The sequence below is a fragment of the Thunnus thynnus genome, chromosome 22, assembly GCF_963924715.1.
Source record: "Thunnus thynnus chromosome 22, fThuThy2.1, whole genome shotgun sequence".
Lineage (NCBI taxonomy): Eukaryota > Metazoa > Chordata > Actinopteri > Scombriformes > Scombridae > Thunnus > Thunnus thynnus.
Genome location: NC_089538.1, coordinates 14,030,795 through 14,053,325, shown reverse-complemented (window position 1 = coordinate 14,053,325; position 22,531 = coordinate 14,030,795). Strand labels below are relative to the sequence as shown.

The 22,531-nt window shown below is 39.9% G+C and overlaps 1 protein-coding gene and 1 long non-coding RNA gene across 3 annotated transcripts in view; one reads left to right on the top strand and one right to left on the bottom strand.

Moving 5' to 3' along the window:
* The window catches only part of arap2 (ArfGAP with RhoGAP domain, ankyrin repeat and PH domain 2), a 138,755-nt gene that overhangs the window by 84,553 nt on the left and 31,671 nt on the right, over positions 1-22,531 (bottom strand). For both annotated transcript variants that reach the window (XM_067579056.1, XM_067579055.1), the window contains 2 exons: positions 21,227-21,417; positions 8,137-8,243 (listed from right to left, as the gene is read on the bottom strand). In XM_067579056.1, the coding sequence (XP_067435157.1) occupies positions 8,137-8,243; positions 21,227-21,417 (298 nt within the window). The remainder of the gene's footprint in view (positions 1-8,136; positions 8,244-21,226; positions 21,418-22,531) is intronic.
* Positions 5-3,739, top strand: LOC137174054 (uncharacterized). Its single transcript, XR_010925263.1, has 3 exons — positions 5-305; positions 467-640; positions 1,176-3,739. It is a non-coding gene; the product is annotated as an uncharacterized lncRNA (long non-coding RNA).

Below are 22,531 nucleotides of genomic sequence, written 5' to 3'. Positions count from 1 at the left end.
AAAGTAACCTCTAAACCTCTTCTATAAGCTTTGTTCTCAAGTTCTGTCCCAAGAATCTAGTCTACTCCTTCACTGGAATGCTTTGCAGATGTGCAAGTGTTTTTTCTGTTTGATCGCATTTGTACTTAGATTTATATTCAAAGAATCCTTGACCCTAGTAAACTTCAATTAGATATTTCACTGGGATTTCACTTTCAGACTCCTTCTCACTGCCATCCATTACAATGAGAATGCTGACAGGCCCCAGGCAACTGATGCAGATGGAAATCCATGCTTCCAGATTAGCTACAGCAAGTGAAAGAGAGGTGACTACAGTGTTAAGGTCTTAAAAGATAAGCCTACCTGCCGTGAGTCAGTAAATTTTATACTCAAAGGCATTGTTGTAGTTGTTATTACTAATACAACATTCATGTGATTTAGGTGTAACTGTTGAATAAAATATCTCTGCATCATCATAAACACACAGAGTACATCGACTACTTCCTTGAGCTGCTGTTCAAGGACGCCCTGATGCCGCCTGGGTACCAGAACCTACAGGGTTCCTACCCCCTCCCCCCTTAGCTCTCAGTTTGAGACCTAGACAAAGATGACGCTGTGTCGGGATACGTGACTCACTTTGCTTCAAGAACATAAAACAACAGTGAGTATGACAATGTGGTATTTATAACTTTTTCATAAGCATTTATGATGTGTTCATGATGAAAGTCATTTTACATAACTCACATAATTCAAAGTCATACAGTCCAACAACTGGAATTGGCAATCTACATAATTGTGTTCCGCTATATCTAATTGAGCGAAGGACCCGAAGAATGCTTTGGAAGCTTTAGAAGGCTGTGGATCATTACCAGTAATTGGAAAGGAATTTCTTCTTCCTCTTATGGTGATGAGAAGCCAAGTTGATTTTGGCAACATGAAGAGTACGGTGGAGGCTCAGTCTACATATAATGGTGTAACCAGCCTCCTGACCGAATCATTTGGTTATTTTATGGTAAAGTGTTCAGTTGAAGCTAATCCTACACAAGTCACTGCAAAATAACATTTTGAATGGATTCTTCATGTTATGTTCCATCAGACTGTATGACAAGGACTGAATTTACTGACCTTATCTGATGAGGTTATGGCCATAATTTTAATCAATTTTGAAATTTTAATCGATTGTCTCGTCTTTTAAGGTGTGTTTGACTGAGAAGCAGGACTGCAAACGACCTGAGAGAGGAAGTTGATGCTCTGAATTCCTGTTCTGAAAGGGTGGGCCCATGATTTAGATGTGGAGGAGCTCAGCAAGCAAATATATGCCACCATCATAGTTGGTTACAGCCACTACCACTCAATGCACATACACTAACAGACAAAATATCTTTACATTTCTAACCAGACAACAAATTAAGCCAATCTACTCCACTCCACTGAGCCTTTCTCTTCACCTGATGGAAATAAGCAACTCATTTCTGACTTTGTATAGACTTTTGTAAATTGGTTTATTTTGAATAGAGTATACAGAGTAATTATAAAAAACATTCGACTTTAAAAAGTTTGAGTTAGATGGAAGGAAACTTGAATCCTGTGTATGTGCCTGTGGGGTCTGGGTACTGGGTGGAGGACAACGCATACAATGCATACATCAACTGTGTGATAACACTTTGGAGAGGGCCCTTTTATAATGTTTGAACATTAAAGAAAGATCCATTAAGAAGTTGTTGCCCAAGTTTGACCAGCCTTTGTAGAGCCCTGACCTCAACTCCATCCAACACCTTTGGTTTGAACTGGAACGCCGACTGCGAGCAAGTTTGGCTGAATACGAGTAAATCCCTGAAATGCTCAACAACACATGGGTGTGACGTTCAAGTGTCCACATACTTTTGGCCTTATAGTATATTTTGGAGGTGCAGGTTTAAATGATATCAAACCATGTGCATTTTGAATACAGAATTCAGGATCCTCCATACCCTGATCAGGTCCCTGGGACTTTTTCATGACAGGAAAGAGTTAGGAAGTAATAATTCACATTTAGAAACAGGTACAACTAGTACTCATAAATGAAAAATATAAAAACATTAAAAATCTAAGAATATTGCATACATATAAATGCCTGAACAGATAAAGCTCCCAAATTGGATGTCTTTCAAGAGCCTTTATGTACATGTATCTGTGGCATTGCTGACACCACCTGTCTCTCAATCTAGCTATGTCTCACTCATCACTTTTCCAGACTGAAGATATGAAAGACACACACACACACACGCACGCATTTCCCAGACTGGATATGTCTATTACAGCCTAATGAGCACTTATGAAGATACCTTGCAGGGATAGACGACACAAGTTTCTGAGGGAGAGGATGGTGTGTGTATTTTGAAGAAGTTGCTGCATGCTCTGTGTAAAAGTTGGCTAAACATATGATAACTGTATGTAACAAGCAATCTGTGCGCATGTATGAGCTTAAGTTAAGACAGCGAGAACGACAGCGATGGCCAGATATATAAAACTGAGAGGAAAGACAGAAAGGAGAGACTCCTGATTTGACTGAAAGAACCACTTAGAAAGGAGAAATTGGACCACTGGTCTCCATGGCAACCTGACGACCAGTGTAAAGTAAGACTGAAGATGAGGGGGAAGGACACGGGGGTGGGGAGGGGGAGGCTTTCGCCAGTGGCAGAGGACGTGCACCAGCCCAGCCTCGCCCAAGCAACCCAGCAGAGATCGATAGGTTGATTGGGTTCAGCCGTTCTGTGCCCACCGGTCTCTGCCCTGGGCCCGTCTAAAGAGATGACTGCTCACATCGTCTGGTGAACTAAAACATGGCCTCCAAAACCACAGAGGAACAAAGAGAGGCAGGAGGCAGCATAAGAGTATACAGATGTTCCCAAGGTGCAGAGCTTTGGATATGAAGTGAAGGCTGGTCTCAGATGAGGCCGCAAAATAAACTATACTTTTACTGACCACAGGTGGTGAAGAGCAGAAAAAGAAAATAGTAATAAGTAATAAAAAAAGAAAACTTGAATCAAACACCTACATCAAAGGAGACCTCTCACAATCCTTTGAAATGACTGTATAATGAAAGAAATGTAAGAGGTGGACTAGAAGTAAAATTACTATGTTTTACATGCTCACAATAATTAAATTGCTGCCTCTGTTCTGATTATAAATTTAGTTATGGCTAAGCTGTTTATAAGCAATATTTTTCGCTGAAATTACAACTTTCAGGGAGTCTTGTATATTGTTGAAATATGTCAATCACCCTCACAACCACAGGCTTCAGGCTTCAGTCATCTCCTTCCCTTCCACAAACTACAATCATAGAGCTCTTGTGTTATTCTACACTGCTCCTCTGTAATTATCTGGAAAGTTATTAAAGTTGAAAATAAACCAAGTGTAATGAGCAGTGTATTCAAAAAAGACGGGAAGAATTATTTTCTTGCTTTGTCATGTTGCAGAAATTATAAATTTTTATTTAAAAATCTGTCTCTAACTTTTAGTTTACACTGACCCACATGACCTTCATGGTGTAGAGTTGGTAATACTATGCAATCAGTTTCAGGGTTCCCCACTGACGCAAGGACTTTGTATCAGTCCCCACTCATGAAAATGTATTTTATAATACATGTGTGGTGACAATTAAATCAGGTAATCCAATTTTGATGTGCAATGGCTTGATATTCTTTGTAAAAACAGTTTTAAAAATTCTCAGTTATAGTGAGCGCATTAAATCTTAAGTTTATTCCCACTGGTGTCCTTTATTGTGTTTGATGTTTAAGGCCTTTATGTTCTGCTACCCCACATACAGTACAACATGTGAGTGAGGAAATCTAATTCTTCTTCATGAATGATGAATGGGCATATGGCTCCCTTCTGCATGCATGCATAATGTACATAACGGTAAAAGTATAAAAAATATAAAGTGCTGATACTGTTAAATAGGAGTTTTTATTAAAAACAATGAAATTTAAACATTAAATATAAGGGGCAGTTAATTAGTATAAGCTGAGGAGCATAATTGTTTCATTTAAAATGTAGGTGACATGACAACTAGTTATTCCCAAAAGTAGGTTGCTATGCTAAGGTTGTATGGTTGCTAACCAGAGAATTACATGTGTAACCCAGGTTCTCTGAGTAGCTATCTCTGCAGCCTACATTCCCTTATGTACAGAGCCAGAGAACCTGGGTTGCACATGTAACCATTCATATGTTCTATACAGCTGATTTTAAAAAGGTCAAATATATCTGAAAATCAAGACTTTGAAAGCCAGTCGCTAACACCTTCAAAGTAAATAATAAAAAAAACGCATTGCAACAGCCAAAAATGAAAAATAAATTAGTTATTCCATGCCAAAGTCATAAATAAGAGGTTAAACCAGTCACAATCACCACAAAAAATATACAAGATGTTGAGATAAGATGAAAACACTTTGAGGTAAAACTGGCAGATATTTCACAAAGATAAATCAATCAAGCAATTTATCTAAAGTGGGATTTAGCCTACTTAAAGTGGTATTTAAGAATGCATGAGAAGGTAAAAGATGAGTGAAGAAACAGAGTGTATTCAGTTACTATAGTGACTGAGCCCAAAATTGCTTGAAGGCTCAAAGTAAACTGCAAGTATTAAATCAGAGCAGAACAGTACTGTTTTACAGGAACATCTGTTGAAATACATAATAATCTAGTATTCGTTTGTCTGACCACCACACAACACAAGGTTGGACTCGGTTTTGGTTGGTTAAACCACACATGGCCTATTAACCCAGCCTCTAATGTCATGTGATGCAGTGCCTGGGAAGTAAAGAAATGCAGAGATCAAGAGGGTAAATAAAAACCAAAACACTATGAAAGGGAAGTTACAAGGTCAAACACTTATCCCTAGTGGTATCTATGCAGACACTTTTGATTTTATGTGTCAAGTTTTACCTATCCACCTCAGAGAATTGTGAGTGGATTTGAAGGCGATGCTTGTGTTTGTGCAGCTCAAAGCTCTGAAAAATAAAAACTGAACAGCTCAAAAGCAACCTGCCCTTCCAGAAACAATGCCTCCAACGCTCAGGATAATCCAAAGCTGTAAAGACTTTTAATTAGGAAACATTTTTTTTTTTTTTGTCAAAAGGTAAAAAAATAATTGTGAAAACTGTCCACGCTTTTCAATATACGCCAGGCAAACACCAAACAAACCAGGCAAACATGGATTTTCTGTAATATGCCCTTGAGCTACGCATTTATCTGTAGCTTTACTTTAGTAGAGAGAGCAAAAAAAAAAAAAAAAAAAAGTTTTTCTTTTCTGCAAACTTGAGTGTCTTTGCCTGGTAACATCTCTCCTCTCGGCCTAATTGTCATTCTCTCGACTCATAAAAGTCTGCTATTGTATCTACCACAGCGGACTGAACGCTCTGTCCATTTAATGGCAGCAAAACAATGGAAAAGCCAAAGTGAGTCTCCACAGCTTAAAGTGATTAGATGAGTTTCTCACTAATCCCCACCTTGAGCAGGTAGGAGAACGCTCCCAGGGCTACCAATCGATTTGATCCACACACGCACACACACATACACACACACACAATAAAACCCTTTCAGCAATTACCTCATCAAAACAATTCGGGAGACCTGAGCTCATTTTAATTCAGCCTCTTTTTTTGTTCCACACAAAATGGCAATTACGTCCAGCGTATTAACGAAGCTGCCAAACGATGGGACCATTAAGGGAGCTGACACAAACAGATCGATCGGACATACAACAGACAGGTAGAGGAATGGGGAGGGGGGGGGGGGATCTTTACACAAGGCGATGGGCAAAAAAGGGAAGGGGTAAAAAAAAAAAAAGAAGAGAAAATAGTGAACAAGCACACACAAACAAACAAGCCGTGCTTTGTCCAGGCAGCTGTGACAGTTGTATTCTAAATGGGCCATTACAGCACAAACAAGCAGTGTGCTCATTGATTGTAGGGCCTCGGGGACTGGAGTCACCTCAAAGGCTTTGTGCCCTACTGAGAAACACATACTGTAAAAAAAAAAAAAAGAAAGAAAAAAAAAAGTCCATTGGGAGATTTCGTTAAAAAATCCTGATCGATAATTAGTGATTTTTGTAGCATGTAGCATGTATGCTGCGATGACTAATAAGTGTGTGTTTTGTGTGGTGGCTGTGCTGTTTGAGATTTGACAGAAGAAGATGGTGTTAGCTACTAAAATGCAGTTAGAAAGAACTCAACAGAAGATCCTCTGTCTCTCATTAGAGCTGGGTCTTTACTCTTTGACATACTTGCTCATTTGTTTTCACAACTTGCGTCTCAAAGTAAAACCGGTTCGATATTTTGTATTAATGTGTGCTTTTATATTAAAAAAGTAAATAAAACTGGTTAAAGTGAGTGTGAATTCCATTCACAGCTCCCAAAAAAATAACTGTATATGAGCATTTTTAGTCAAAAATACGACTGGACCTAATATGTCCAGTATAATACATAAAAGCCACTTGAGAACATTCGCCTTGAGTACACTTAGTAGTTGGCTCAAATCAAGGTCGGCTAACAATCCCATCACAAACAAACTGCTCCAGAGTTTGTTTGGGACCAGACTGAGACAACTTCCATAAAGAGTGTCAATAGGGAGTACAGATCTGTCCAAAAACAAACTAGAGTTTAATTCAACCAAACTAAACGAGACAGGTTTGAAAATGTCCCAAGGGTGCTTTCACACCTAACTCTATCCCTTAATGTGCTTTCATGAGATCAGCTGAAAAGGTAGGCCTCAGTCCGCTTCCATATGACTTTGGGGCAGGTTTTTTGGTGTGAAAACAAAACAGAACCACAGAACAACAGAGGATGTGCTACTCAAAAGCTAAACTACTATTAAATCCATTTGCTGATCATGAACTGTCAAGCAGATCTTGTGAGAACTCTATAACTGAATGGTAACATGTATGCGCATCAGCATGATGCAGGATGGTGGCAGCCACAAAAACCAATGAATGTTTCCTGGCAGTTCTGGTTCATCAAACCATCATGAACAAGAGCAGCACTAGCTACAGGGCAGCAATGTATTCTTTTGTTTCCTTGATCTGGACCAAATGTACCTGACTAGAGGTGTGACAACATCCTAAGCATGAATTATATATGACCTTCAAATCCCAAGAATTACATTGCTCCAATTGGTTCAAAATAATAAGCAGCAAGTTACATTCTTCTGTCTATAATTTGTTCTTTCATTGCTCACTTGACCTTTAATTTCTAAATAGATATGCAGCTGATTTTTCCTTTAAACAAGATAATACTTTAATATTTGCACATTTTACTGGAATAAAGACGGTAAAGAAAGGATGGCAGATAAGCAGGCTGTAGGTACAACGAAGAAATTAATAAAACAAATATTTTCTACATGGCTATGTCTCATTAAAATGCTCTGTCAAGCTTTTGAAAACATTACGGTTTGGATTAATTCTCCAATTCTCAGGAAAAACCACGGTTATGAAAAAGAAAAATAGGCCAATCTGATATGACCATGAATATTCTTTCAAGTATCATAAACTCTAATCGCACTATGAGACTCTTAATACCATACATGTATAAGAGAAGATTAACCAAAATGCTTGCCCTCACCTTTTAGCTGTGAATTGGATGCTTTATGAGATATGATTATTGAGATAAAAATACAGTGTAGCAAGAGGCTTAGTGTGTGTGTGAAGGACATTTCCAAAACTATATGGTTTAAATGAGATAATAATACATGAGATTTGTTTTTGAAGAGAATATGAATGGAGTTTTGACATCCTGCTGCTTCCTACAGTAAGATTTTAAACAAATACGGGGGTGTACTACAATGTCAACCTGTTGAATACATCATTCTGAGGGACATGTATTCATGGAGAGATTCCTTCACTTAACATTCATCTTTTAGATGATGAAAAAAGCAATAAGAAAGACAGTGTGTGTTAAGGTGAGAGCTGTGAGATCAAACAGACAGAGTGCACTTCTCTGTCTCTCGCACACATAAAAAGACACATCATGCATCACACGATGTAGCATGAACAGCTCTTTGTTGTGGCAGAGGGGGGCAAGACTAAACACACAGAGACAAAAGTGTACGTGCGGGCATATGCAAACGTACACGTTGTGCACAGCCTACTTATATGCATGAACAGAAGGAGCGCACATTTACCAGAAGTTCTTGAAGGGTGTGTTGATTTCAAAGCCCCTGCGGTCCACATCTCTAATATTGGCAGCAGTTAGTTCCACTTCAGCAATAGCCAGGCCCGCTTTATAGTCCTGAAAGAACACAAACAATGAGAAGGAGATCTGTAAAATTGATAATAATTAACTGTATGATAGTTACAGTGCAACTACTAAAAAAACATGAACAATAACCACTTTTTCTTATCATTACCACAGTACTTAAAGTTACTTGTTCTGCATTTTGTCAAATTAAAGCTTCTCTTGCTGAGAGTTACCACTCTTATGTCTCTGTGTTAAGTATGGCATTAGAGCCATGAGGCCTAGCTTTGCTTAAAAGCTGGAAAGTCTCTCCAACTCAACAGGCTGTTTGCCAGGACAGTTATAGCACACAGCTTCTCCTAAAACCAAAAACTTTTTCAAATTTTTGTTTGTGTGCAAATTATACAAATTTTATATGTTGTTTTAATTGATGAGCTAGGCACTGCTAGTATGTTTTTTTTACTTTGGAGTGAGGCTAGCTGTTGCCTTAGCGCTAGCTAAGCTCATCACCTCCTTGCTCCAGCATATTTAATGTAGCATTAAAAGTGGTCTCAATCTTCACAACTTACTCTTGGCAAGAAAGCAAATAAACATATTAGGCAATATATCAAACTATTCTTTTTAAGTCAAAGGTACGAAGAACATGAACTTTGCATAAAAACTGGAAGCTAAGAGAAACAATTTGCTTGGCTTTCTCAAACCCTGGAAATGGTTAAAGCTATAGTTCTTGTGAAACCAATTTTTTTTTTTAAATTTCTGTTTGTGTGTAAATTAAACAAATGAAATGTGTTAATTAGCAAGCTAGACACTGCTATTTTTTTTTTTTTTTTTACTTTGGAGTGAGGCTAACTGCCTTAGCTAGCTGAGCTCATCACCTCCTTGCTCTAGCACACTTAGTGTAGCATGAAAGTGGTCTCAATCTTCACAACTAACTCTTGGCAAGAAAGCGAATAAACATATTAGGCAATATATCAAACTATTCTTTTTAAGTCAAAGATCAGACAAAACATTAACTGTTGCACTGTACTGGAACAGATACTGGCGCAGTTTTACTTACACTAAAACTCTTTTTCATTCACTTATTATTCTGAGTCAGTTCCAGGTTTGGCTTGACTTTGAATGTATGCAGTTGTGTCTTGTTTTGATTGTATTTGGCTGTGCTGGAAAATAGACTTTTACCTTGCATTCTTTTTTCATATTTCCATCTGTTACAACCTAAATGGCTAAAAACATTTCCAACCAACCCTCGCCTTTGGCCCTGAGCTCTTAGTAGTGACTGAAAGAATGAGATCACAGATACAAGCAAGCAAAACGATTCTTCCATTATTTCCATTACCATTTCTTCTCATGGTTTCTAGACTTACTCTTAGGGACAGGCTAATGAATGAGCTCAGAATAGAAATACTGCTACGTCATGCTAAAATGTGCCAGTTAAGATGTCCCTTAAATCCCTTCCAGTGGGGGCATAACTGGAAGGAGACCCCAGGGCAGACACAGACACTGGGATTATACTGTATATCCCAACTGGCCTGGAAACACCTTAGGTTCGCCCTGGATGAGCTAGAGGAAGTAGCTAGGGAGAAGGGCATCTGGGAAGCTAATAATGCGACATAAACCCAGATAAGTGGCAGCAAAAATAGCACATTAACTCAGGTATAGGCTGTTCAATACTTCTCAATCTTTCATTTAAAAAATAAAGTGTTTTTAAGGTCCTTCAACAAACAACAAACACTAAGGGAGACCCACAATCACTGCAGGGACATTCTTATTCTCTTCTGCTCTCTTTCCTGTGGGCTGTTTTGTTTGGGGTTTTTTTAGGAAATGGCACTGGATATAGAGTCAGACGTATGAGAGAGGTCTGCTGAAAATAGTTTGTGACAGACCAATAACACACCGCACAGTCATCGGCTTTCCCCCCCAATCTTACCAATGGTGTACAAACCGGGTCTGTGCGTGATGTGTGCATATGTGCAAGTGTTAAAGACAGGCAGAAAGGGAGGCTATAGGTAATGTGTGTGTTGTTGCATGTGTAGCTGCGTGCAACAGTAAAACTCTGCGGAAAGGCAAAGGTGCGTCTGGGGAATCCAAATAAACCCAAGCTTTCAGTCTACATGTTTTCTGAGGCCCATTTCAGAAATAGGGGTTAGATGCAGAGGCACCGTTTTCATAAGCTCCAGCGTAACTGTGCATCACACCGCGCCCCTCCCTTCTCCACTTCACCCTCAACACTCACAGCAGTTTAGACCATTTTCTATAGCCTAGAGCTCTGAGCTGAGAACAGAAAAAACAGACAGGAAAAACAGAATAAATGCACCTACACCCACACACATATAGGCACAACATCACCAAAGAAAAAAAACAAAAAAACATTAGAGTACACACTTTAGTCCACCACTCAGGTGCGCAGAGAAAAAGCCAGAAAACGTGAGTCAAAAGATGGAGGAGAGAAAGACAACGAGAACACAAAAGTAGGGGAAGGAGGGAGAATGTATAAGTGAAAGAAGGTGTTGGCAATCCTTGCTGACAGCGGGTGAGACAGCCGAGGGGTCAGCTGAGCAGTTGACAGCAAGGAGTATGTGTGTGTGCGTGTGTGCAGACGGAGCCAGAAGAAAACAGGACTTGAGCCAATACTCCTCAACAGCGAAATTAAAATGCTGTCTTAGCGAGCGCTAAATGCTGCCCAGACTGTGCCAGCTATGAAGCATGTGTGTTTCTGTTCTAACTGTTCACCAGCAAAAACCATTTACACTAATTACACCAAACAAAGAGAGGGAAGTGAATCGACACCGTCTTTGTTGATTAGGCGCTTTTGGGGAATACATGGCCTAACAGCGCAAAGGGGTGTGTGTGTGTGTGTATGTGGGGGAGAACGCTGCCACGTCTTTTGCAGAATTCATCAACTAATTAGCTACAAACTTCCCAATGCAGCCAAGTTTTGCACAAGGAGGAAGTCGCTTATATATCTACCGGATTTCCAACCTGATCTTTCAGCATTGTGTGGGCTGGTTCAATTGGGGCTAATGTTGTCAAAATCTTCATTTGACCATCATTAGCCCCAATTCGACTACTTCAAACAAATTTAGAGGGCTGCTATGAAAATCTCAAGCAATTTATTCTCTTTTCCTAGCAGTTCTGCACAATGATACTGAAAGGTCTGCTGAGACAGAGCGAGCGGAATAGAAACATAGCGACAGGCTAGTGTGGAGAACTCGGGTCCGATGAAGCGTTATGAGTAATTAAGACACACTGAGCTCAGAAGAGGAGAAGAGATAGACAGAGAGGGATAAGGAAAGGGAAAGGAGCGAGACAGCGTGAGTGAGACAAGTGAATTCACTGTACGGCCAGGTCCTAATTGAGCTAAAAGTTTTGATGTGAGGGCTCGAGAAGCCGCAGAAACTTGTCTCTCTATCCTATCAATTATAACGGCGTACAGTCATTGCTCTTTTAAGTTCAGTATGTTCTGAGGTTTGAAGACGCATGACGCGATAATGAGAGCGCGGGGGTGACGGAGTTTAAACCAACCGCATTCAAAGCTCGTTCTCTCTAACCATTCAGTTCAACCGAGTGTCTTAAGGAAACAGACGGCTGTAATTCAAACACAGAGGGACAAATGGTTTACATGTATTGCTGGAAAATTGCTGTTTCACACTGGGTGGATATATGGCAAGAGGAAGGCGTCTGTATGTGCACATACACGCATCGGCGTCCCCGCCTGTCTCGATGTATGTGCATGCAAGTGTGTGAGTGTGATGAGAGGGCAAAGCAGTCACCTACTGTATACCTAATGACCCTCATCCCTCTCAGGCAGCCAATTAGAGCGCTGGGTGTTAGCAGACGTCCAGCCCTCGCCACTCGTTACCTACCCAATATGTGCCGTGGCCTCCTGCCCTCTCCAATTAATTCACCAAGGATGGAGGGAAGGAGGGATGGAGAGATACGTAGAGGCATGGAGGAAGGAAAGGCATTAGAGATAAAAATAACTCATCCAATTACAACAGCCAAGGGGTAGGTGGCAATAATGGTGCTTATAGGGAGAGAGGGGAGAGGGCCCTTAGGCGAATGTCTCCACGCATGCGTGATTTTATGGCGACATTTTTTGGGGTATCGTTCAAATTTTATTGATTCCGACTCTGCTTATCAATTCGGGGTCTTATCGAGTCCCACTTTCAATTCTAATATGGTAAAAAAAAGAGGTTAAATGTTTAGATAACATAAATATCTTTATTCTTTTAAGAGTTTACTTTGACTTTTATTGTTTCATTAACATAAGTTAATTCAAAGTCTTTTTAACTGAACACTCACAAAGTAAATACACACAATAAAAACATATGATCCACAGTCAGTACACACATATTCTTGTGGTTGCTGTGGTATTTGTACACTTCTGTGAAAAAGGACTGAAAGAAGTAGCAGTAGCATTCCTATTGTAGTACAGATTACAATGCTCGACCACCTCAAGTTTTGGCACTGCAAATGTGAAACTGAGATAAACTATTTATGTTTGTCAGTCACCAAGGTCCTAAGAAACACTCCAGAAAAATAGGGCTATAGAAAAACATTGTGCTAGTTTTTCCTTGCTAGTGTATCCTTGCAATGAAACATGAAAAGCGCAAAATATGCAGCTATGCTGTGTGTTCCACTTGAAATACTAAAAGCAGCGAAATAATGAAACACTAAAGCAGTGTTAGAAATGGCTCCAAAAGTCAGTCCGAGCAATAGGGGCAAAATGCACCCAGCTGCAACAAGATAAACAAAGTCAATACATACAAACAGAGGGTATGTTAAAGATGTTTGTGACAATTAACTCAACAGGTCTTGTTAAGAAAAATCAGCATGTCAGCCTTTTCCAGTAGTATGTGTGATCTTTTTGGGCAAATAGTGTGTCTCCAGCAGTGGAGAAAACCCTCTCACTAGGTGTTGAGGAGGCCTGCATGCACAAATATGAAAAGGCTACCTCTGATAGCAAAGGGTACATGGTTTTTTGATTGTCGGTGGCATCTCTCGGCACATCTTCAGCTCTCTGTCAGTCTGGTGCTGGATGGATGTGGTGCTGTTTGATAAGATTTTCATCTTCAGGTCGTCTTCAGCAGAAAAAAGCTCCTCCAGCGGAAACATTATAGCCCTCTTGCAAGGAGGTGACTGCTCCTCTTAGTCCTCACTCTCCTCGATCATCTCTCTTTGTTGTCTTTCTCCTCTTCTGACTGCATTGTTACACCACCTTCTCCACAGTCATGCTCTGTTGGCTGCTCAGACTCAGTCAGCTTTACTGCCATCAACTTCTCCTTGACCCAGTCACAGACAGTGCTGTCCTCTACATTGTGTTTGAAACGTGGGTCTAATGCAGTGGCCTCTTCAAGAAAGTTTCTGATGCTATCACTCTGGTAGTGCTTGGACAGGTTTATCCAGGCAGCCTGCTTAATGCCGGGATCAGACGATATTTTTGTCTTTCACGATGGTCACCATGTCAGGTTAGGCAATTACAGTGCCATAAATTCTGGCTGTGTCTTGGTCGGGAGACTGGCAACACTACAAGTATGACCCTGACCAATCCTCATTCAAGACCTTGCGTGAGTTCATAGGTTGTCGGGGAGGAGGGTCAAGAAACTGTCAGTTATAGCTACAGAAGCGCTACATGTGGTGCTGGTGGTCTTGTGTTCCAAAAAGATAAAGCAAAGAAACAAAAAACTATTGTGAAACCATTACTGGGTGGCGTGAAGAGGACAATATGGGCTGTGTGTATGTAAATAGAAGGTCTCCTAGAGAAAAATGATTGGGTTTTGGGATCTGTATACTCACTCGCTTTCACAATCACGACAACTGAAGTGCTCTCTGGTGCACATATGTAAACACCGACACAGAAAGTCAAAGCTGGTCCAGCGGTTGTCCGGTTGAGTTAAGCTGTATTTAGTGTCTCAGGCAGCAGGAAGAGCAGCCTGCCTTAAACAGCCTGCGGAGGAGGCAGAAATGAGCCGCTGCTCTCCCTGCTGTAAATGTGGCTCGACTCGGCCGGACAGCTTTGACATTCCGATGCCACAGAATAGACACTTTGTGCCCCAAGATTAAGTGTGTGCACACAACAGCCTAGCTATATGAAATGTAGCTTTTTTATTGCCATATCCATGTTCAGTGACAGTGACAGCTACTATTTTATCGATTATGCTCAATTCTTGCAAAGTATTTCTTTAGCCAACACTGGTCCTGTTTGTGCTCTATGGACCGCTTTGTTTTGAGTGCTTTCTGTTTCATCTTTCCCTTAATGACATAGTGTGCTGTCACTGTGAGATAATGGTCTTAGGAAATGCTTGTCCAGCTGTCACTGGTTAAGGCAACTTTGCTAACATCATATCATATATATATCACAAACATATAATGTTTGACTTTTCCACCTTGTACCGGGCAGGAATCAGTTGATTGGTCAAACTATCTCCGGAGGGAGGAGTGTACTTTGGATTTAGGGCCTTGGTAATCTCCCTGCAAATAAAGATTCAACTTAACTAACTGTTACTATGCAAGTAGCCTACAATCATCATCATCAAACTTCTTTTGTTTGTTTTTTTTGCCTACCAAAATGATGGAAGTGCCGAGCAAAGGCTCACTTTGAATATTCTAGTCATGCATCCAATTATAATTTCTTTCAAAGCTTTCCAACCTCTTATTGTGTGAGTCAGTCACTCCACAGTGCCGAGCTGCTCTAAAAGAAGCCAGACAAATAGAGGCGGCCTCTACTTCTATCTCCAGTTCCATGTCCACTCAACCACTTAAGCTGCTCTAAAAGCATGCAGGGTAAGACCGTCTAGCGGAGGGGTAGGTGAGTTTAAAAGAGCATACACTCAATGGAGACAAAAGACTTCTGATTATTTTAAACATCAAGCGGTGAGACAGAGAGGCCAAGGAAAGCAAGGAGCCATGGACGATTATAGGATTAAAAATAGAGGCGGTAAAAGACAAATAATTCAGTTAAATACACAGAGGCAAAAGACAGGAATAGATAGAGGCACAACCTGAGCAATACATACACTTATATTTGGGTCTGAACAAAAAGCAACCTCATGTTCAGAGTGTAATATCTTCGGCAAAAACAAAAATATACACTGTGAAAATATTTCTTGCACTGAAGTAAGGACTCATCAGTCCACAATTTTGGACTGAGTGAAGTATCTCGACAACAATCTGAAATTTTGTGGGGACAGTGTCTCTTAATGACATTTCATAATGAATTTCCGTCCAGCTCTACCACCAGATCAAATTTTGACTTTGTCTGATGGGTTTGAGCCCAAATACTTGCATAATTCATGACATTCACGTCAGCCCCAGCAATTTGAGTTTACTGCTAACGAGCAAATTTTAGTATGCTAACATGCTAAACTAAGATAATGAACATTATCTCTGCAAAAAATCAGCCTGTTAAAATGGTCATTTTGAGTGTGTTAGCATGCTGACATTAGCATTTAGCTCAAAGCATCAGTGTGCTTAAGTAGAGCCTCTCAGAGCTGCTAACATGGCTGTAGGCTCTTGTCTTTGAATTATTGCTAGACTCTGCCACTCCCCTCATAATTGCCACCTTCATCCACTGCAAGACAGTAGAGCAGATTAACAACTTCAAATATCTTGGATTCACTTTAGATAATAAACTTAGCTTTGATCAGCACATCACTGATATCCATAAACGATTCCAGCTAAGACTCCACGTCATCTGCAAACACAGAGCACTTTCTGTTGCCCCTCATCTCCTGTTGTTGCTTTACACTAGCATAATCCAACCCATCCTGCTGTACTGTTCCTCTGGTTTCTTTATCATGTTAGCCATTTCCAACAAAAACAGATGTTATGTGTTTATGTATGTTTGCGGTGTGGCTATCTGTATGTTTCTGAGTGGAATATACAGGCTGTGAATACAAATTTCCTGCAGGACAGTAAAGACTATATCTTTCCATATCCATCTCACCTCTATGGAACATTTTAGCATCTTTCAGCTTATCGTTTTGTGTTTCATGACACTCAAAATTACTGCTTTGGCTAAACTTCAGTTCCAGCGCCAATATGCAGCTGTTTTCAGAGAAAACATTCTGATAAACCCACATATGCTACCTGCTAAGCACCAAACAGCAGACAGACAAAGTTAGCAACTAGCTAATGAACATCAGTACCATTTAAAGATATATTTCGTCTCAGGAGTTGTTTGTGGGGCAGGTGGGGAAAAAACACAACTTAAAAAGAATGCTAACGTTGCTCCATGTCTGCTAGATGTGTAAACAGAAAACTGTTAGCTAACACATTTTCCACATCAGCAATGTTGTGGCCAAAAAAGAAAAAAAAACTATCAATACAAGTATAAATGAACACACAACATTATTTAAGATTTCTGATAACTGTATCTTTTAGTTGTATCAAGTATGCAAAAAGAAACAAATGCATAATAAGAGGAGGTCCTTGGTGGAGGCAGACACACTCTTGTGTCACAAATTCTACAAAACAGCCTTGCAGTCTTGGGATAATGTTAATTGTTACAAAGAAGATCTTGAGAAGAGCAAATGAGAAGCAGTTTTAATTAAAGCAGAGATTAATTAAATCCTCAGCCTTGCCATTATTATATACATAGATTACCTTTTCCACCAGTGAAGGCTTTACTGTATGTGGAGCTTTTCTTAAGTAGGAATTAAAGTGAGAGAAGCTTTTTTGTTTCAGCTAATTGTGAACCAAGATTTCAAAACCTGGGTTCATCTAACTTAGTGGGAAACTACATTACATACAAGATGACACCAAGAAAAATGATCCATTCAACAACAAAAAAAAGAATCAATCAATCCCTCAGCTACCAGAGTGAACACAAACCAGAGAGCATTTGTGATGTATTGGATGATAAGACTTTAACAAGTTACTCTCGGTCTACTACTCTGCCTATGCAGCCCGTGGCAGGAAGAGTAAAGGTGTATGCGTGTGTGTGTCGGGCGTGAAGAACCAGTCGACACACTTAGTGCACTGTTTCTGACTTTCTTTACCTTGGTGTTTAAATGACCTTAAACACAGCTCCATCACAGGGCTTACGGTCCGTGAGAAATGGGGTAGGGGTGGTGAAGGAGGAGCTGGGAGGATGATGTTTCCAATAGCTCGTTCATCATGTTAGATTAAATACTCCACTCCACTGAACTTGAACGGGGCAACGGTCTACCTCCCTCCCTGCGCTCTTGCTCTCCATCACTCTCTCTCTTTCTTACAAACCACCAACGCTTGTTTCTCACTCATGCGACCCCTGCACTGAAAGCGTACCCCCCCCCCATTCCCAATTTTGTTGTACTCTGTGCAATAAAGGAATTCTATTTTATCCCTTTCACTTCATCTTTCTTCTTCCCTCTCTCTTTGTTTCTGTCTCTTGTCTTTCACTTGCCGTCGCCTTTCCCTTTCTGTGAAATGCACTGCCGCTGCTGCTGCATTTATGCCGGGGATTTAGCTTGTAAGCTGAAATAATACAATTAATTTGTTCTCTCTGATTCTCTCTTTCCCTCCGTTTGTCCCGCTGTCTCAGATCAAGGAAGTGGAAATGTGCTGACATGCAGTGATACCCAAAAGAGAATTCTAGCAAAGATGTTTGTTCACGCTAATGAAGAAAATAATGAAAGGCAAACAACAAAACTACAAGAGCGAGTGAAACGAAATGAGAGCCAAGGGGGGATGGAAATGAGTTGAATGCCTGTAGCATTATCAAATATGCACACAAATACGTGTGAGGCACTTTAAGAAATAGTATCACTGCTACGAGGTATCTTTCCATCTCAGATAGGATATCTTGCTACCGGGACAGGAGTAGGCGGAGAGTACAGTCTCTCTACGTGAGCAGGGACTATCAGGGCTTAATTGGACTGACATCAAATAAGAAAGACTCAAGAGAAACTTATCTCTCCTTTATTCCATAGCTAAGAGAAGATGTGAGCTCACTTTATCAGAAAGAGTGTAGGCTATTAGCCTGTGAGGATATACTCAAAGTACACAACAAGACTAACAGGCTACTTCAAGGACTACGATGACTTATTGAGCCCTTTGGTCATGTGAAAAGAGCCCCCCATGCATGAAGTAAAAATGCTAATACTTTACCAGTGTGTATGAGGGGAACTCAACAGACATGGAGCTCAGTTTATGAGTCATCTAACCCAAACCCTAACCACACAGTACAGCCAGGAGGCAATTAGCTTAGCTTAGCATGGAGGGGAACTGCTAGCCCTGCTTCTGTGAAACGGAAGTTAGAGCGTCTTTAGCTTCTGTACTGTGATGCATTTCCCAGTGAAATGGAATATTTAAGCGGTGTACAGTTTCAAAAGGGATTTAATATAATAATAATAATAATAATAATAATAATAATAATAATAATAATAATAATAATAATAATAATAATAATAATAATAAAAATAATAATAATAATAATAAATTAGTCCTCAGCCACATTGTTTTGGAAATTAAAACAAAGTTTTTGCCAACTGATATCACAACATACATCTCTTCCTATCTCTCTCCATATTGCCCTGTAAGCTACTACGACCCAAAAGTGAAGGTGAAGTGTGGTTTTATATGACGGGTGTGGCTAGCTACTTGCCCAAAGTCACATTTGATTGGATGAACTTTTGTAAACACCCTTGAGTGCAGGATGAGTCACATCCTGCGATATGAGAGTGGTATTGATCTTCTCATCTACCTCTTGGCAAGAGCGTGACCCATACTAGGGACTGAAAGTCCTGATATTTCAACCCCTGCTGCTTTGATACCTAGAAAAAGTCCAGTTCATCAGAATACTGTATGTATCAGAATATATTCAGGACTTTGGTTCTAGAAAATAAAAAATAATAACATATATATGATAGTAGAAAGTGTTACTCAATATATAGCTATTAAGTGAGACCATTAGTACGTATTTAGGCAAATCCTATTTTTATAAATGCTTAATTAAAGTCTTGAATCACTGGAGGGAAATATAAGCTAAAAAAAAAATATTAATTAAAAAAACACTGAAAAAACATTTGGAAAAAAGAAAACAACAAAGAGCACATTTTAGTCTTCTCAAAACAAGCTGGCTCTCTCTTCCTATAATGTATTCACTCATTAATGTGATAACTTGCGTGCAAATTTCAGAGATTTGGTAATGATGAGTTTAAACAAATGAAAAATGCCACAGTTTTTAAAGGGTCACACAAACAGCGTGTTGGAGCTTTAACACCCCCTCCTAGGCTCCAGTTCAGTCAGAGAAATACTGGTATAAATATTTTGTCCTGCCAATATTGTGAACCTTAAAAAAATGGAGTCAGTAATGTCATCTTTGAATAGTGAGTATCAACTTGTTTTTGAACAAACGGTTTTTTTGTCATCTCTTGCTACCTCTCCCTCTCTGTCTTGCTGTTCTGCACTAAGTATTTGCATAAAAATGCGACTGGACGAGGCGCTGCAGTTGGAGGATCCTTGCATACTAATAACATTGTGACACCTGTCTGCTTCTGACAGCTCACATTCACTCAGGTGAAACTGCAGTTGCACAGTCACAAGTGTGGGTTTCGGCTAGCGTCCACAAAAAATAACTGAATGCTGACAGACATCGATAGGTGCCACACCTGCATATAGACAGACGGTCAATACTCAACTTTATGAATTTCAGCAGATAACACACTAGTCTTAGTGCAACTCTCTTTTGTCTCTTCACATCACTCTCCTTTGTTGTCTCTCTTTAAAAGTTTTACAGAGACTGCATTTCAAATTGTCACTCAAAATGAATTAGACTGCAATGAAAAACAAAACACAGACTATTCTTTAAGAGAAGAATAAGAAGTATTACAATTCTGCATATGCAAGTTACAATCTGTCAGTGGCAACAAACCTTCCCTTTGCTATATATCTATCCTCCAAAGTTTTGTCATCCTGTCACTCATGTCTGTAACAGTCTGAGAAGATTAATGTTATAGCTACAAACTGCCTGAAACTAAAAGTAGATGCTCAAACTCAGAAATAAACTTGCACATCATGATTCCAGTAAAAACAAGGCACAGAACATGAACATAGATTGCCAATGTGAATCTGGAGTGTATTATAAATTAAGCATAACGAGACTAAAACACAAATATTGCATGGACAAAAAAATGTATCTATTTCTAGGGATCTAAAAGTCAAAAGATCTCGATTTGTTCTTTTGATTTTTACCATACGACTCAAAATTGTAAAATTTAGCGCCAGTGGAGGGGCACTGTCATCTAAATTGAAAGTTCATTTTCATTTCATTCACTTTATTTTTGCCCTACAGGTTACACTAGAGTGGCAATGATCTAACTATAAGGGCCCTTTTGATGACCATAAGAGGACCAAAAGGGATTACAGGTGAACCACAGTGGCACTTGGTCAACCATAAGAGCATTTCGGTGGTTGTTGCAGAAGTGACCCAACAGGGTACTGCCAAGCAGCATGCATAGATTGCAAGATGCAATTGCATCTGAAAAATAAAGAGCAATTTGCTGCTAAGAGCAAACAGGGGAAATGCAATTGCCGATGCTTATAGGTTTGCTGCCTGCCTGGAAAGGTGGCCACTTGGGAGACAAAGCAAATTTTTGTGTTTGGCGCCTTGATGGGTGAATGAGTCAAAGGCCATTATTGAAGATCGTCCCAGTGTACTCTGCTATTAACTAGACTTGGATCACTAACTATACATTAACTATGCACACATTCTTTTTCAATAAATTTTCTATATTTCTCTGCAGCCCGATCATTGTACATGAATGTCTGGTCAACAAAGTTGCAAAAGTTAGTTGGCCACACCCAGTCGTTCCTGTGTGCCAACGTGTGCTTCTACCCACCAAAAATAGAGCACAATATATCTCAGGGAACCCTCCAGCATTTTCACACATATATATTTACTTTCAGCATTACACATTCATGAACACCTCCATCTCTTTCACATACATTTCCATCTCTGTCTCATCTGCTTCAAATAGGCTGTGATTATTATCTTCCTTTTTGAAACAGGAAGCTGTCATCCTGTAGAGAGGAAGTCCCGGTGGTGTTGGAAGTACCTGTTCTGTTTTGCAGAGCCTGACTTTACTCCCCGCCAGGGACACCAGCACTCTGCCTTTGTAACCGCGGAGCTCCAGCAAGCCTCGTTTGTTTGTGGAGGACTGGTGGGGGAGGCTTGAGCGCTTCTGGGAGCTGCAGGCAGGGGGGCGTATGGCCGTCTGAAGAGTTTCCATCCACTCCTGGCGCTCCCCTGTGGACACGTGCATGAGTGAGAGACAGAAACCGAGAAAAAAAAGACAGAGATGGTGCAGATGGATACAAGTATGAGAGTGTGAAAGAGAGTGAAAGCAAGAGGGAAAGAAATCAAGAAGAGCCAGAAAAAGGGAACTAGACAAAGAAAGATCAGGGCATCTTAGAGTCTTTGAATCACATATATTGTTAATTCATCATTTTTGCATCCCCACAGTGGGTTCCATGGACTCCTTGGCTGCTAGTCCTCCACTGCATACTGATATAGAAAATTCAAGTATAAAAGAAATGTAATTGAAACACACGATGAGCCACAATTGGTGAAAATTAACTTTGCCCCTGGAAAAGGAATATCCTGCAAAGCTGAGAAGTGCAAAGTCTAGCATTAGAGTTATAGATAGCTGCTTCTCTGAGATTTGCAAGCCTGAAGCAAGATGTGGTGACGGCAACTTGAGTCAAAGACAGCACCTTATTGAAGTATATAATAAAAAAAATAGAGCTTTTAATGAGATGCAGCCACACTTCTGTGAATCCACTAATTTGTCTCAACTTGGAAAACAGTGTATCAAAGTCACAGATAGGTGTGAATGCATTTTACAGAGCTGTTAAATTTCTGTTTGAAGGAGGATCACTTTGATTTCATGTAATAAAAATGTCAACTGTGTTGTTTGGTGGTTAGAACAACCAACTGTTACTGTTAGTTACTGTTGCTACGCCTGCAGCTTTCCGTTCTTGCACAGGCATGGTACATATGCAGTTTACAATGAAAACTGGCACATTTACTACTTGAAATTATTAGTAATGTTTGAAACTATGGGTATTAATTTCAGACAGAGATAGACAAAAGTAGACTTCTCATTTCTAGGCGGCAGACCATCAATTTTGTCGGCTGAAGTGACAAGTGTCCCTAGCATATTCAATCAGTTAGCTAGCTAATTAAGCTAACATTAACCTCATGAATTGGTTGAAAATGCTGTGTCCCGCTGAGTTTTTAATGAAGTTTCAGACTGACTAACTTTAAAACGAGAACCCTGTAAAGCAGTCATATGCATTTGCTGGCTACATACATGATATGGTGCTCAAAAATTGAAGCTAAAGCTGCGTATCAGGCAAGA